The sequence below is a fragment of the Diceros bicornis genome, chromosome 7 (assembly GCF_020826845.1).
Source record: "Diceros bicornis minor isolate mBicDic1 chromosome 7, mDicBic1.mat.cur, whole genome shotgun sequence".
Lineage (NCBI taxonomy): Eukaryota > Metazoa > Chordata > Mammalia > Perissodactyla > Rhinocerotidae > Diceros > Diceros bicornis.
In genome coordinates this window covers 77,441,237-77,456,773 of record NC_080746.1, presented here as the reverse complement: position 1 = coordinate 77,456,773, position 15,537 = coordinate 77,441,237, and the positions used below count along the sequence as shown (strand labels likewise).

The 15,537-nt window shown below is 48.9% G+C and overlaps 1 protein-coding gene across 4 annotated transcripts in view; it reads right to left on the bottom strand.

The window, feature by feature from the left end:
* The window catches only part of NAV2 (neuron navigator 2), a 710,120-nt gene that overhangs the window by 66,480 nt on the left and 628,103 nt on the right, over window positions 1-15,537 (bottom strand). For all 4 annotated transcript variants that reach the window (XM_058546129.1, XM_058546130.1, XM_058546128.1 and 1 more), the window contains one exon: window positions 7,232-7,370. In XM_058546129.1, coding sequence (XP_058402112.1) covers window positions 7,232-7,370 — 139 coding nt within the window. The remainder of the gene's footprint in view (window positions 1-7,231; window positions 7,371-15,537) is intronic.

Sequence of the window (15,537 nt, the reverse complement as noted above, 5' to 3'; positions counted from 1 at the left end):
GGAGAGGGTAACAAGCGCCAAGGGCAAAGCGGAAAGAGCCCCAGGGAGGAGAACTGCCATCAGACGGAGAAGGGACAAGAGTTCAGCTACCAACTCTGCTTGGCGACAAGCCTCCCCTGGCTCAGCGGCCTGATCCCTATCCGGCTTCCAGCCTCCCTTCTCTTTGTTCTGCCGTCTCCCCCTCACTCCGCTGGCAGCGAGATCTTTGGATCCAGCACAGCGCCACAGTGGAACACACCGAGCGCGCGAGGAAGCGAGCAGGGCGGCTGCTAGTATCAGGGGGAGAGGGGCTGAGAAGACGAACACGCACAGCCACTTCCCCACAGCACTGAAAGCTCCCACCCCAGCTCCCTTTATACACCACTGCTTCACTCCGCTTGTGGGATTTCATTCAGACAAGGGATATAATTAGCCAGCTTTCTTTGGAAGAGCCCTGACCTGCTGGCCCTGGAACCCAGGAGGGGACAGAAGCGTGATGTTAATGATTTGCTGCAGTGAAAAGGCAGAACGCTACGCAGAACGCGTCGGGGGCCTCCCCAGGGGCTGGGGCCAGTCCGAGGAGATACCAGGAGGGAGAAGCAGGGCAGGGAATGGGGGCGGAGGTCAGCAGCACTTTGGGGTGGCTAGGCTCGATCCGAGTCCCATACCTGCTGTACTTAACTAGCAAGAGTCAGCAAGCTCGGCAAGGCAGGACATTGACACAAGACCTGGCAAGAATCAGGCCGGATGCCTGTCGTCCAAGACGAGGACACATGCCTTCCTGCATAGGTACACTGGCTGAGCAGGGCAAGCAGCCCAAGGTCAATCACCTCCATCACCACCACAGCCCCTCTCTCTCCCTCCCTCAACCCCTTCACCCTCTGTCCACTCATCCACGGCAGCCACCCTCTGATGCTTCATTTGTTCGGTTGTTCCTCACACACACGCTGAGTTCCCGCTAGGCGCTGGGCGCCAGGGCTGTGAGGAGGACAAGAACACCCCTCGACCATGGGAGCTCCTCATTCAGCTGCGGCGAGGGACACAGACAGAGGCTTTCCGACATCTGGGGACAGACAGGAGCCCAACCGAGGCTTGATGAGTAAACCAGTAAACACATGAACACAGGCTTTCAGGCGACAGCACACTTGAATAAACGGTCCCACCTGACCCCGGCTGCCATCACCATGAGGGTGAGCAGGTGAGGAGCACTGTCTTCCTCTCAGTGCTACAGATGAGCGGAAACTCAAGTTACCCACCCCGTGTGCCACCACCCCAGCCCAGCGCTCTCCTCCTCTGACCACTTCCAGGATATTCATTCAACCAGAACCAACTCCATGCCCGCTGTCTGCCAGGTACAATGGGGGGTTCTGAGGATCTGCGGGTAAGATTGGTTCCCACCTGTCATGGAATTTACGATCCAGTGAAAGAGGCAGAGATTAGATAAATGAATACAAACAAATGTGTAATTGTGAATTTTGAAGAATGATATAAGAAAAAGGACCGGGAGTCTGAGAGAAATACAGGCACTGACGTAACTTAGATTATGATGGTGGGGGTGTGGGACGTGGCCAGGTAAAGTCATTCCGAAGAAGTGCCCTACAGACGGGGAAGACACTAAAAGAAGAGTTTAGGGAGGAGCATGCCAGGCAGCATGAAGAGCATGTGCAAAGGCCCTGAGTCAGGAAAGGGCTTGGCTTGGGAAGCATTCACCCAACAAACATTTACCAGGTGCCACTCTGTGCCGGGCAAGATTATGGGCACTGGGAATACCACGACAAATACAAGCCATTAACCTCCCGGAGCTTATGTCCGAGTACATCCTAACACATTCTAAGAAGTGTACGTCACCCTGGGTGTACCCCATACCACATCCCGGCTTACTGCATTAGTTATTCTTTTAATGGTCCTATTCCTTATTTCCCCCAATCAAACTGTAGTGGTGCTAACAGCAGAAGAAACAACTAGAATTTATTGAGCACTTACTATGTGCTAGGCACTGGGTGAAAGTGCTTTACAGGTATCATTTAATTTAATCCTCACCAAAACCCAGTTCATATTCTCCATTTTCATGAGAAAACTGAGGCACAGAGTGGTAAAGAAAAGTGCCCAAGGTCACACAGCGAGGAGGTAGAGATGCAAGGGTTCCAGAGAGTCCACAGAGCCCACACCTTAACCACTCCACCAGACCTGGAGGAGAAGTCCGAGGTCATGAGACATGTCTGCATGCCAGCAGCACCGGACACAGTACTCAGCAGATCGTCCTTCCATGTGGCTGGCTGGGGACCCCCAGCACTCTGACTCCACCAATGGCAGAGACAGTACACATGGCCCTGGTCCAGGACTGCAGATGGAATCCACCCCCCCACCCCCGGAAAGAACAACCATCCAGTCATCACACCCCCAGCCTTGGTCCGGGGAGGTAGCCTTCCCAGCTCTACTCTGCACAGCAGGCACCTGCCCTGGGACACTCTATTGGCTTCGAGTTCACATCTCCCTAGCCAACCTTTCCTGAGCTATGAGCCAGATCACATGGTGGCACCAAAAGGATCAAAGATGCAAAAGTCCCAGCCTCTCTGTTCCCAGAGCTTACACCAGCAGGGCAGCAGGACGGCCACATGGGGACGCACAAAGAGCTGTACCATCCCCTTTGCTCTCTGCCTTTGTCAGTGGTTCCCATCTCAAATGGCCCCTCCTTTTAGAAGGATTTTTCTGCTGCCCTTACCTGCAAGTCCACATACTCAATCGACACCCAAAGAGAAGGGGGGAAGTACCTGAGCGGGGAGAGTTCACCACTGAGGGCCCAGCTTCCTCGGGGCGGCAGAGGGGAGAGTGAGGGGTGGATCCAAGGTGCGGCCTGAGGGGTGAGCTTGGGGCCTCGTGCCACGATGTAGGGGAAGAGCATGGGCATGGAGTTCAAACTGGGTGCTGCCACTCCTTGCTGTGTGTGATCCTGGAGGAGGTGGCTTAACTCCTCTGAGATTATTACCTTGTGTATAAAACGGGGATGATAATAGATGGGTGTCCTAGAGAGCTGATAGTGGACGCAATGAGCTCAATGTGGCGGGAATTCAAACAGTGGCTCCTTTGTCACCGACCCTGCTGCCTCTGAAAATCCCCAGCACTTAAGCATTTACCCCATTTCTATCTTGCATTAGGGTGAACAGGGTACTTGTCCTTTCTGCTATTGGGCCACAAGCCTCTAGAAGCCAGGGACACTGCCCTCCTCATCCCCATAGCCCCTGCAGATCAAGACACTGAACTGACCGAAGCTGGAGCCCTGATAATTATCACAGAAATAATTATCAGCATCATCACTTGCCACTTTTCCTGCCAGGCTCTGTGTCCCTATACATACCTCATTAACTCACCTAGTCCTCTGAGCTTGTACAATTATCTATATTTTAAAGACCAGGAAAATGGAGGTGTGAAGAGGAAAATAACTTGCCTGAAGTCACAAGCAGCCCCCAGCAGGTGGGCAGAAGGGCGCCCCTCCTCACCCCCAGCCAAACTCGATCTCTACATCCAGACCAATACCCAGAGAAGATCCAGAGAGCTCCTGGCTCACTAAGGCCACACAGGACAGGAATTCTTGCCACAGAATTCACAGTTTCATTTCCTTGAGTAGCACAAAATAAACTCACATGGAATTATCTTTGTCCCCCTGTATATTTTATTAAAAATTTCACAGGCAGCGAAAATGGCAGGAATCTTGACGTGTGCTTCTTTGCATCTCGGCACCTGGAATGGAACCTTCCAGGGAACTGAGAGGAAATACTGAATGACCAAGGACACGAATGGATAGATGAACACGTGGGGAGAGATGCGTATTTGTTAAAGTCCTCTGCCACCACACATTGTTCTAAAAATAAAATGCTGCAAAATACAGGATGAACTGCTCTGAAACTACAAACAAAATATATTTGGAACACAGGCAACTTTTAGTTCCTGACATGAATGGAGGAGGGAGGCAGAGGGACAGGTAATCCAGAGGAAATTAAGGAAGAAGGTAACTCCCGAGCAACTGCTGAGAATCAGGCACCGAGAGAGCATGTGCAGATCAAGCATTTCCATGTCACCCTTACACACCCTTCAGGACAGGTCTAATTACCATCATTTTATAGATGAGGAGGCAGAGGCTTGGAGAGGCTGATTAGCTTATCCAAGGACATCACAGAGTGAAGAGCTCAACCCTGATATCAAAGTCCATACCTTCTACCTGACACGGGAACCTGGTGTGGCTGCCCGACTGGGTCCACCAGCTCTCCTGGAGCAAGTGAGTCAAGGGCTCTCAGACCTCAGGATGGGGCTTCTCTGCCCAGCAGGCGGAGGAGGAGCAGTGAGCACAGACGCCCAGTGCTGGGAACCTGGGCATGTGTGCCCCCTCAAGGGCACCCTCAGCGCTCCTCAACTTCCTTGAGGACACAGTCACTCACAGACACAGGGTTCTTCCATCTCCCAAGGACGGTTTACTCTGTTAACCCCCCTCTTCCTCTTCAGTAAGCTAAACGAGGCTGCTCCTTGGCTGTCCAGACAATACCTTCCTGGTGCCTTAGACATAGTTCCCTTAGCTGCTCCTCAGAGGCTTTTCAAATATCAAAACCTAGGCAGGCAGCCTGTCCTCAATCTGCTTTCCTGGTGGACCCGCCGAGCCCCTTCTTCCTGCCTCTCCATGCCTTGCCTGGGACACTGTGTGCTGCCCGTTCATCCAGGAGAAATCAGTATGTGACAGAAACCTGAAGGAGCCCTGGGGAAGGATGGCAGTGCACATCCTCCTGTTGCCTGATGCTGCTCAGAGAGGAGTAATGGCCCTTAGCATTCCTCCAAGTGGTACAGGGGAGGAGGGGAGGAGGCTGCGATTTACGGTCGTTCAAATATTTGGAGATGCTCCCTGGACAGGAACGAAGGGATGCCAAAGAAACCATCTCAGTAGGAGTCTTAGTAACTATTGGTGCGACTCTGCATTTATTTTATTCCAAGACCTACTTGCCTAGTTTTTCTTTAAACATTTTAAATTTAGGTAGTTTTATAGCAGAAAACAACCCAATGAATATTAAACCCTTTACATCCTTTGAAATTAACTTTCTGATCTTGATCAAAACATATGTTTGTGTACTATTCCTGAGCCTTTTCTGATGTGACATTCGCGAGATGAAAGCAAAGAGCTGGTCAAAGACAAGGGGGCCCCGGTATTAACCAAATTCAAGTGCACCAGATAGGAAGTCATTTGTAAAACCCAGATGTCGACTCTGTGTCAGTGTGGACAACAGACTCCAACTCCAGCTTTGTGGGAGGGTTTTGAACAAAGACAAGGAGATCGCTCCTAGTGCTTGGTCGGCTCACCGTGCATCTTAGGAGCAAGCCTCTTCCTACCTTGCAAGTAAACAAAAGAGAAACCTAGTGATTTACTCATCTCTCACTCTGTCTGTCTCTCCCTCTGGGTTCCTCACCTCAGTATCTGAGGACAGTCTAGAAGCTTGGTTGTTGTTACCTTGAAATTATAATGAGTCTCAGAAAAAGACATAGTGTCAACTAGGAAAGGAAAACTGGTGGATATGGTGACATTTGGCAAGTGGTAGGTGGCAGGGACCCAGGCTGGCTGGGTGTTTCTAACTTGTGTCTAGTCACCGATTTAACAGTGATCACTCTCAGGCGGCGTGGCTTAGGAGTTTTTTATTGAGGAATAACATTCATATACTAAATGCACAATCTTCAGTAGATAGCTTGAATAAATTTTATCAAGTTAACATCCTTACGTAACTACCACTCAGATCAAGATATAAAACATTATCAGCACTCCCAAAATCTTTGTGCCTCCTTCATTTGCGTAGCTTTTTTTCTTCACAGTCACCACCACCCACCCTTCCTCCCCACAATAATTAGAAATTCTGGCTAAAATGAAAACTCAAGAAGTCACAGGCAACCCCAGAGGCAACACCTAATGTATTCGCAATGCTCACACTGCTGTGGGACAGAATCCTCCCACACTCTGACACAGCCTTTATTTAGCCCTGACCTCAAAGAAAAGATACCTCCGAAAGCAAAGAGGTTTCCAGAGCAGCTCCTATCTGTACAGAGTGAGAAGAGCTGCGAAAGGAAGCGGATGTGGCAGGAAGGGAGGGAAAGAAGGTGGCAGTGTCAGGTCTGCCCTCCCGAGGTCCCTCTGGGAGACTCTGTCCCGATCCGACCTTCACGTGGGTTCACCCGAGGCAGCGGCCCCCACAGGTGGGAGGGACCCATCATGAAAAGATTCCAGTTCACACAAACCAGTGCCACCACGGCTGACCAGTCCTTGTGCCCATCAGTCCCAACGTGGGCACTAGTCGTGAGGACAGCACCTCACTTTTCCATTATGGAAACGGGCTTACTAGAACCAGCCCCTCTGACCCCTAAGGAAGGCTATGAGGGCAAGTGAACGACCCCCACGGAATGGCTTTGGAAGCAAATATAAGGTAGCACCATATCCGAAACACACGATCTGTGAGTGTGAAGTAGAGCTTGAAAGCTCAAGTGCTCGGGTCAGGCAGGGATTTTGAAAGGGGCAGCTGGCCAGGGGCCGCTGGCCAGTGGCAGCTGTGGCACACTGGGGCCCGGGTCCCTGTCTGAATGGGGCAGACGCGGAGAACGTAGTCTCGAGGAGGCAATTATCTTCTGATTATTTCAAGAGAAATCATAAGCTCATTTTCATGTGAAATATTGTATTTTAAAAAATTGACATGGAACGCAGTTTAAAAGAAGAGTAATACCGTGAACCAAAGAAAACACATCGGCAGGAGATGTGACCTACAGATAAACAGTTCCCAACCTCTAGTGTTCCAGTCCAGGGTTCTCCATCTTTGTTCCCACCCCATCGCTCTTGAGGGATCAGACACGTGCCATGGACAGCAGTGGCTCACTGGGGCTAAGAGGGGACACACACTCCAGGCTAAAGAGAGACAACTGAGTCCAACATCCTATTTTGTTTTTTAAGCAGATTATGAACCTGTGGTCCAGGAAGGAAACGTGATTTTACCAGGGCCACCCCAGTGAGAGTGGTGAGGCCTCCCAACTTCCACTTCTAGGCGCCGCCGCCTGACCCCCTTCCCCTGCAGATAGCAAGTACAATCAGGAGGTGAGAGCGCAGGCAGCAAGCAGGAGGTTGGGCCTCATCTCACGGGCCTGCAGATTCTGCTCACCCCAAATGGCCCCCTTGACCCACAAGCCCAAGGCTCCCTGCTGGCAGGGGCCTTTGGAGGAGCCTGGGAGGGACCCTTACCTGCACATCAAGGTTTTTGCGAGAGGAGGCAGGCGTGTTGGCATAGGAGCTGATGGAGGAGCTGGTGTTGATGTCATCAGTGCTGAGGTTGTCTATGGTGTCGCTGATCCCACTGCTGACGGAGCTGCTGTCATCCCAGCTGCCAAGACAAACACATCCTGAGCACCAAAACCTCACACCGCGCCAGCTCAGGCTGACAATACAGACAAATGTGTAACACGCCCACGGATCCCTGTGTCATAAAGACCCAGACGAAGCTCTTTTGCCTGGGAAATGACTCATCTTCAAGGGTACCATCCACCTGTGCTGTTCTGGACTGGCAGCTGGGTGAAGTGGCTGATACGCACCTTCCCCCAAAGGTTGGGTGCGTCCCTGAGCAGAGGTGACTCAAGACACTACCCACTTCCTACCCCATCCTCAACTTCGTCTCGGGAACTTTATAGAAGCCAATGGCTACTTCCCAGGCCTAGCAGCAGAGTAGGTACAGTAGGTTTGGAGACTAGAGCTGGGAGCGGTGCAGAGCAAGAGTTAACAGTGGCACCTCCCTCGGGGTCAGAGTGGGAAGAGCTGCCGGTGGAATTCTCTGGACTCCACTCCTGGACTGAAGTGCCAAGGGAAGGAAAGTGGCACAAGTGAGCACAAAACTGTCAACTCTATTAGTAGCTCTAAGTCTAACAATATCCCAGGATACATCTAAAATAGAGTCCGTTTCCCAACCCTCAGATCCATTGAGACCACCCCCCATGCTCAAGTCAAATCTCCAACAATGATTCTTCTTCTTCCTCCTTAGCATCTCCCATCTCCCAACACCACCAAGTCCTTTAATCCGCCACTTCGTCCGACCACCTCTACTTGTCAAATGTATCCCAGTGGGGACAGCTCTCCACCTCTCCTGCCACCCTGCAGTGCAAGGGGCTGCCAACTCTGCCTCGGTTACAGCCAACAGGACAGCTGGGCCCTGTGCTCCACGTCTACACCCCAACAATCCATTCTCCCCACAGCAGCCAGAATGATCTCTCTGAAACGTAAATCAGACCTTGCTGCTCCATTGCTTAATATCCTCTAGTAGCTTCTCAGGAACTTAAAACCCAAACTCCTTACTCTGGCCCTCAAGACCCTCTGATCCGGCCTCCCACTCCAGTCCTGTCTCACGCCCGCCTCTCCAATGCTCACTGGCTCTGGTCTCATGGGCTTCTGTTCCTTCTAAGCCAACAGGGCTCTTGTGTTCACGGCTTTGCACTTGTTGTCCCTCTTCCTGGACACGTGTCCCTGCCTCCTCCTCATCTGAAAGTCACCTCCTCAGAAAGGCGTTCCCTGGTCCCTCTCTCTGCAGTGCCCCCGCCATCACTGCCCATCAAGCCTGCTGCATGTTCTCATTTGTTGGGTTGCAGGGTGGTAGGTACATTGCAGGTGCTTAATAAATCCTTGCCAATTTAAATTCATGGGAGTGAGCAGTTGAGGAGACTATAAAGTAAGCTTCCAACATAAATCTAACGCTGCTCTACTTGATCCAGTGGAAAAAGGTAAGGATCGCTGTTTTTCTAGTGCACAGGTGGGGAAACTGAGGCTTAGGAAGGTAAGGCGCCCTGGATTAGCCCAGACAGCAAAAGGTGGAGCGGGAGCTGGGTCCAGCCACCAACTCCAGAGCCACCTTCTTCACTGTGACACCAGACGGCTTTCCATCACGTCCATTTTCAGTGCACACTGAACATGACATGGACCCCTTCCCCAGGAGGAAGCCGAGGCTTGGGGGGCCAGGCAGAGCCGGTTGAATGTCAGACAGCAGGAGCAGCAGGGCCAGTATCTATGTCCAGGCCTGTATGATAACGAAGTGCTGACTTAACCACATTCCTCCACCACACTGCCCTCCACGACGCATCGTGCTGAGAGATCTGCAAAGTAGCAGCCTAAAGCCTGGGAAATGCAGGGTGGCTGAGCACCACTCCCCCCAAATAACCCGAAAGAAGTTCTAGTTCACTCCATCAGCTTGTGAGACGCCTGCGTGAGCTCTGCTGATCTTAGTGAAAACCTGTTCTCATCACCTTTCCCTTCAGCACGCCCATCTGGCTTCCAGAAGTCCAGCTGGAGGGTCCCGCACGAATGCAGGGGAATGTGGGAAGGCAGCTCCAAGGAGGGAGGATAAAGGCAGGAAGCGTGAGGTCTCAGAAAGGGGTTTGCTGTGGTCGAATCCACAAGGGTCCAGAGGGTCCCACGGCTGCAGGGTCTCAGCAGACTTCACTGCTACGTGTCCACCACTTTGGCCCGGCCTCCATCTGCATCCAAATCATCCTTCAAGGCTCCAGCCCACCCTCCTGGGAACTCCCACACAGTCTCACGCATTCAGATTCGCTTCTATACACACCTACACAGTTTTCTAGTTACTCCCTCTATGAAGGTCTGTCCAACCTTCCGAATATATGCAGGGGCCTGCTTAGTGACAGCAACAAAGTGCATGTCATGTGCCAGGCATCGTGCTTGAAATAGATACTTCTCCAATCCTTGTATCACACTGCCAGGTACCTATTATCCTCCCCACTTGACAGATGGAGAAATCAAAGTTGAAAGAACAAGTATCTTGATCAGTGTCGTTCAGCCAATGTTGGAACTGGGTTAAAAATGCAGAAGTGTCTAACATGTTCTCCCTCCAGCTTGTATCACGCTGCCTTCCTCTCCAAGGGCCTTTCATGCCAACTGCCACGTGCCAACTACTCAGTGTCTGCACGCATTCTCCCCAACTCTCCTATTTACTCATCGGTGGCCTTGCTTCTTAATGAGGACACTGAGGCTGTGAGCATTGGCCGAGGTCACTCTGCAAATGCATGGCAGACCTGGGAGTGAGACACTACCTGACCCCACAGCCTACCTCTCTACCCCCAACCCCCACCAGCCGGGCAGTGCTACAGCAATGTCACCTTACTTTGTGGCCACATCCACTCCACCTCCAGGCACACAGCACGTGTTTATTAACCACCTCCTGACTGAACTCACCTGCAGAGGAGACGGGCCCGTTCTGATGCAAACTCACCACCTGTGGCAGATTCCAAGCCCAGCTCCCTCCCACTTCACTCTTTGACAAGTCACAACTTCCGTGCCTCAGTTTCCTTATGGATGACACATGAATGATCCTAACTAGGCTGGCAACCATGTAAGGCTCTGCTGGGGAAAGCATGACATAAAAGATGGAAAAGGACTCAAATCTGCCCTCAAGAATAAAAGAAAATCCCATGAGTCTTTAATTGCATCTGCTCTCTGGGGTTAGGACTTGAATATATCTAAAATTTCCTGTAATCCGACGAAGAAGAAAGGGGGCTGACAGGAGAGTGTGCCAGTGGGGAGGAAGGAGGAAAGTTAGTAACAGACGCCCACAAATCCAGGTCCCAGACTTTTTGCTTTGAAATTGTACCCGCTCTTCCCCTGTGGCCTTTCAACACCAAGATATCGTTCCAGAGGGGCATGCGGCACTCATCACACACACGACCTTCCCACATTGGTGACTGGAACATCATGGGGCTACCCTGAGTTTACAGGAAGTCCTTGTAACCAAGCCAGCCCAGAAGAGGAGAAACCAGTGATGGACCCCACAGAGGAGTGGGGTGGGAAAACTGATAAGGAGGATGAAGGGGCAGTGACACGAAGGAAGCCCAAGCCCAGCAAGAGTGGCCTCGGTGTCCCCCAGAGCTGTCCCTGCACTCAGTAAACCAGCCATGTCTCCTTCACTTCTGGATCTTTTGGGACACTGGCAAGTCTTTCTAGATATAAAATCACTTAGCTTCAACTGTTCTTTCCCCCAAATTCATGGTATAAATGGTTATGAGCCACCAAGATTAAGGTCAGTGAGTTCCAAGATGTATTCTAAGGAAAACTAGTTCTATGAGATGCTCTGAGATAACAATGCTGTCCTAACAAAGGACTGTGGGGTATGCTGGCTCTTCTATCCCCTTCTTAGAGATTCATGTTGTCCATGAACTTCTTAATAGTTGTGATGTGCTGGAATGATCTCTTTAATTTTGCCTAAGATAGCACTCCCCAAACTTGTATGACCACACAGGAGATACTGCGAAGAATGAAACATAACTCTGGAAGAAATGCACATGGAGCCTAGAGGCACCCCTGGGAGACCCAAACGGAGAACTAATAAATTCCTTTCTTTTGCTCAAAACTAGTTTGCTTATTAGGTTTTTGTCACTTATACTTGTGCTAACTAAAGGAGAATCCCAATTTGTAAAATGACTCCAGACATGGCTGACAGTCAGACAGAAAAAATATGGAAAGCATGCAGAACTCATTCAGGCAGTAAGGACATTAGTTGACTCCAATCAAGTGGCAAAGGAAATTAGGTACAACCTGGGATGGGGTACAGAAGTCCATTGACCCAAATCGGGCGGTACGTGTTGAAAGAGGTTACAAAAACTGATTACGACTGGAACTTGAAAGAAACCCAGAGGATGTGTGTTTACTGTGTGGTGAAATGAAATTCCAGCCAAGAGGCTCAAGGGACCCTGATGACACAGCAGAAAGAACTACAGTGGCTCTGGAACAATCATTCTGGAATATTAATTGATCATTCCTGTGCCCTGGTTTTGAATCTGACTGAAAAGAACCATACGATGGTCCTGAGCCCACCAGAGATGACAAACCTACTGCCCTTACTTGGGAGTAAATGACTTTAAATCCCGGGAAAGGTTTAGAAAGATGTATCTTCATACTCAATACTTGAGTTTAAGATGAAAGTTTTGTGATCATCGGGATAATCTATGTATATTTATAATATTTAAAAGAATACATGGCATATTAGTGAATCTGAACAGTCTTGTGATTTTGATTTCAAATGAGCACGTTTCTGATGAGATTTTTAAGATAAAAGATTTAAGAATTGGATTCAGACTATAAAAACAACTGAAGTGTTCAACATAACCTAACTTATGACATTTGTAACTTTAATTTATTTGATTTGCAAGAGTTTTTCAAGTGCTTAGAAAGATTGTGCTTGTTAGGCTGGTAAGTCCGCCCTGTCAGATATTTGAAGAGCCTGAAGAAACCAGGTATGTTAAATTTATTAATGCAGAATGAAATATTTAAGGAAACTTAATTACTGAAGTTTGCAAACAGTACCAATTGTTTAGTTAAATTCAATTTGTTAAGTCTGAACTAAAATAAAGAACTAACTAAATAAATGGAAATGATATTAATTTATACCAAAATACTTGATTTATAGGTGAGATTTGTAAGAAAACCTAGGTTTAAAAATTAAAACTTCAAGGGGCCGGCCCGGTGGCGCAAGCGGTTAAGTGCGCGCACTCCGCTGCGGCGGCCCGGGGTTCGCTGGTTCGGATCCCGGGCGCGCACCGACGCACTGCTTGGTAAGCCATGCTGTGGCGGCGTCCCATATAAAGTGGAGGAAGATGGGCACAGATGTTAGCCCAGGGCCGTCTTCCTCAGCAAAAAAAAAAAAAAAAGAGGAGGATTGGCGGATGTTAGCTCAGGGCTGATCTCCTCACAAAAAAAAAAAAAAAAAAAAAAAAAAAAAAAAAAAAAATTAAAACTTCAATAATTGAATAGGAAAACCTAATTAACTCTAAGAAGTTCTTTTGGGGCACAAAAGCACTCCTCAGACATTTAGGAAAATATTAAAGCAGATTTCATTTTGTGAATGAATGAATGATTTTTACATGAATGACCAGAAGAACAAATGAACCCAAGAGAGCATCTACCCCGTTTCCCAGTTTTCCCCACTCTGGTTCACCTTTGCTCTACATTGTAAGACTCCCAAAGCTACTCCAAACTGTTCCAAATATCTTAGCGGAAGCAGCATTGTGTCAATAGCCTTGGGAAACAAGCAGAAGACACCTCTTCCTTCTGCCTTAGGTTCTATAACAGGAAACTAGAAGGAAGGTGGGACAGAGAGCTTGGCTGGCTTCCCTGTCTTTTTTTTTTTTTTTTAATATTTTAAAATTTCAAGACAGCACTATCATGGATATGCCTTAAAAATTGTTTGGCTGAGACATCTAGAAAAATGGCAAGAAGATGCTTCCATTGATTCCTCAGAGCCATCAACACAAAAGCATCATTTCCTAACCAGATCACAGCCATGTACCTTTTTCTCTACTCAGTGACATGTCCTCCATTGATCTCATCAGATAATGGCACAACTGGAGATATAAGGGATCAGATTTGAAAACGACTTTCACCTACTTTTAGCCAATGGGTGGGTGGAAGGAATTTCAACAAATTTTACTACTTTACTTCAAGACGCCTAAACTCAGTATTTCTGGATCCTGAGCTGAGGCCTTGACTTCATTTGTTCATCTCATCCAGTCAGCCAGTTCCCTCTACGTCCCAGGCATGGTGCAAGGCAGTGGGGATACAGTGATGACTCAGAGTTGTCCCTACCCTTGACAGAAAAGCCGGTGGATGTGACCAACAAGAACACATAGCTCAGACACAAATGAAAATGTAAAATAGGGCATCAAGTGGAGACTGTACTGGTTCTAGACACTTCTACCGCCTTCAATATGTCCTCACACCACCAGCCAAGTGCCAGCACTACGCAATAGTCTGCAGGGTGCCAAGGCTCAGGGCCACCAACGCTCTTTGCTGTGCTGCTCTCTCTCCTTCAAAGCATGGAAGTGACAAAGGCAAGGAGCCAGGAAAACCAGGCCCTGGCCCCAGCCTTCCCCAGAACTACTTCCTGTTAGAGTTCAGACCAGTCACTTCCTCTCTAGGCCCCAGTCTCCTGTATGAGGGAGCTGGATGAAGCCATGCCAAAGGTTGCTTTCTCACCGACATCCTGTGAGTTTAAGCTCAGAGGAAAGTTGGTACAAAGCCAAATGGGCAAACTGAAGGTCCCCAATGGTCTCAGAGCCTCTTCTCCCACTCAGTAACAGCTGCCAAACAGGTAAGTGCACTCTCTAGCCTCTGGGCTTCTTCATTGCTGATTTCACCCCTCAGATTTTTTTTTTAAAGCCCATACAAAGCCTCAAATATCTGGAATAGCTGCCAGTATCTCATGCATAGGGAAAAATTAGCCCTGGGTAGTAACTTCCCTCTTTAGACAGAGATGTGCTCTCCCATTTGACACAATCCGCATCTCAGCCTTTGCATTCATATATGCTACCTGCTTGGCCCGGCAATTTGAGTTTGCAAACCCTCATACAGAGGCATTACAACCCAATTCACAACTGAGAGTCTGCCTTAGACCACGCTATTTATCCACAAAGGAATAGGATACAATCTTACCTAATATTTATAGCCACCATTGACAGTGTTTACCAAATGCCAGGCACCATACGAGGCACATTACATGTATTATTTCACTCCCATTTTCCACTGGATGAAATGGAGGCTGAGGTCCCAGAGCTCATCAGATGGAGAGGATTCAAACCAGGGTCTACTGACTCCATGCAGCCTTGCAGCTCATCAGAAAGAGTACATACAGATCAGCTTCGAAATCTCCGTTTGCTAACGAGCCCAATCACAAAAGAACCTCCACCTGCTGACCGCAACCAAGCATATCAAGAAGAGACCCCACCTTGGCCAAGAGAGCATTTTAGCCAGAAGCAAGGCTCTCGAGGCCTCAATGGTTTGTCTACCACCCCTTGGAGAAATACAGATGTGAAGACAAAGAGATCTCCATAAGTGACCAGAAAATCCATTCAGAAATGAAAAGGCCCATAAAACCAGGCGATCCAGTTTCAGAGTCTTACAGGAGGTGCTGACACCACTGTGTCAGGAATTCAAATGCCACTCAAAGGCCTTCGCGCACAATGTTAACAGCCCAAATACAAGCTATCTGCTATGAAAAACACAGGTGAAAGAATCATAAATTATCCCACCTTCTCACACTGCCTGTTCTCCTCACCGTTGTGGGGAGCGAGCATTCCACAGAACTCAGGAAGGAAGCCTGCTTTCACCAGGCCCCCCAAGAAATCACCTCTGATTTGGTAAATTTTTAATATTGAGCTCTTCCGGGGAGTATCTAGATGCAGGAGGAATCTGCAACGGTTCTGAGCTAATGTGATACTATATTTACAACTTCAACTCCCATCAAGCAAAAAGGCAAAACAGAATCCCAAGGTTGGACGGATGATTAAACAGATGTTTCCACTAGGATTTACACTCCCGGACGTGAGGAATCCTGGCTTTCAGCAAAAGACTCTGACTCTGAGAAAGGAGTTACTGAAGGATCCGGAGGGTCATTAGACTTTTCAAATGGACTGTCTGTGAGATAATGTCGTTTATTCAGGGGAAAGACATGCTAAATGATGTTGTAAAAAAATCAGATTGCAGATATATATTGGTTCTCTGAT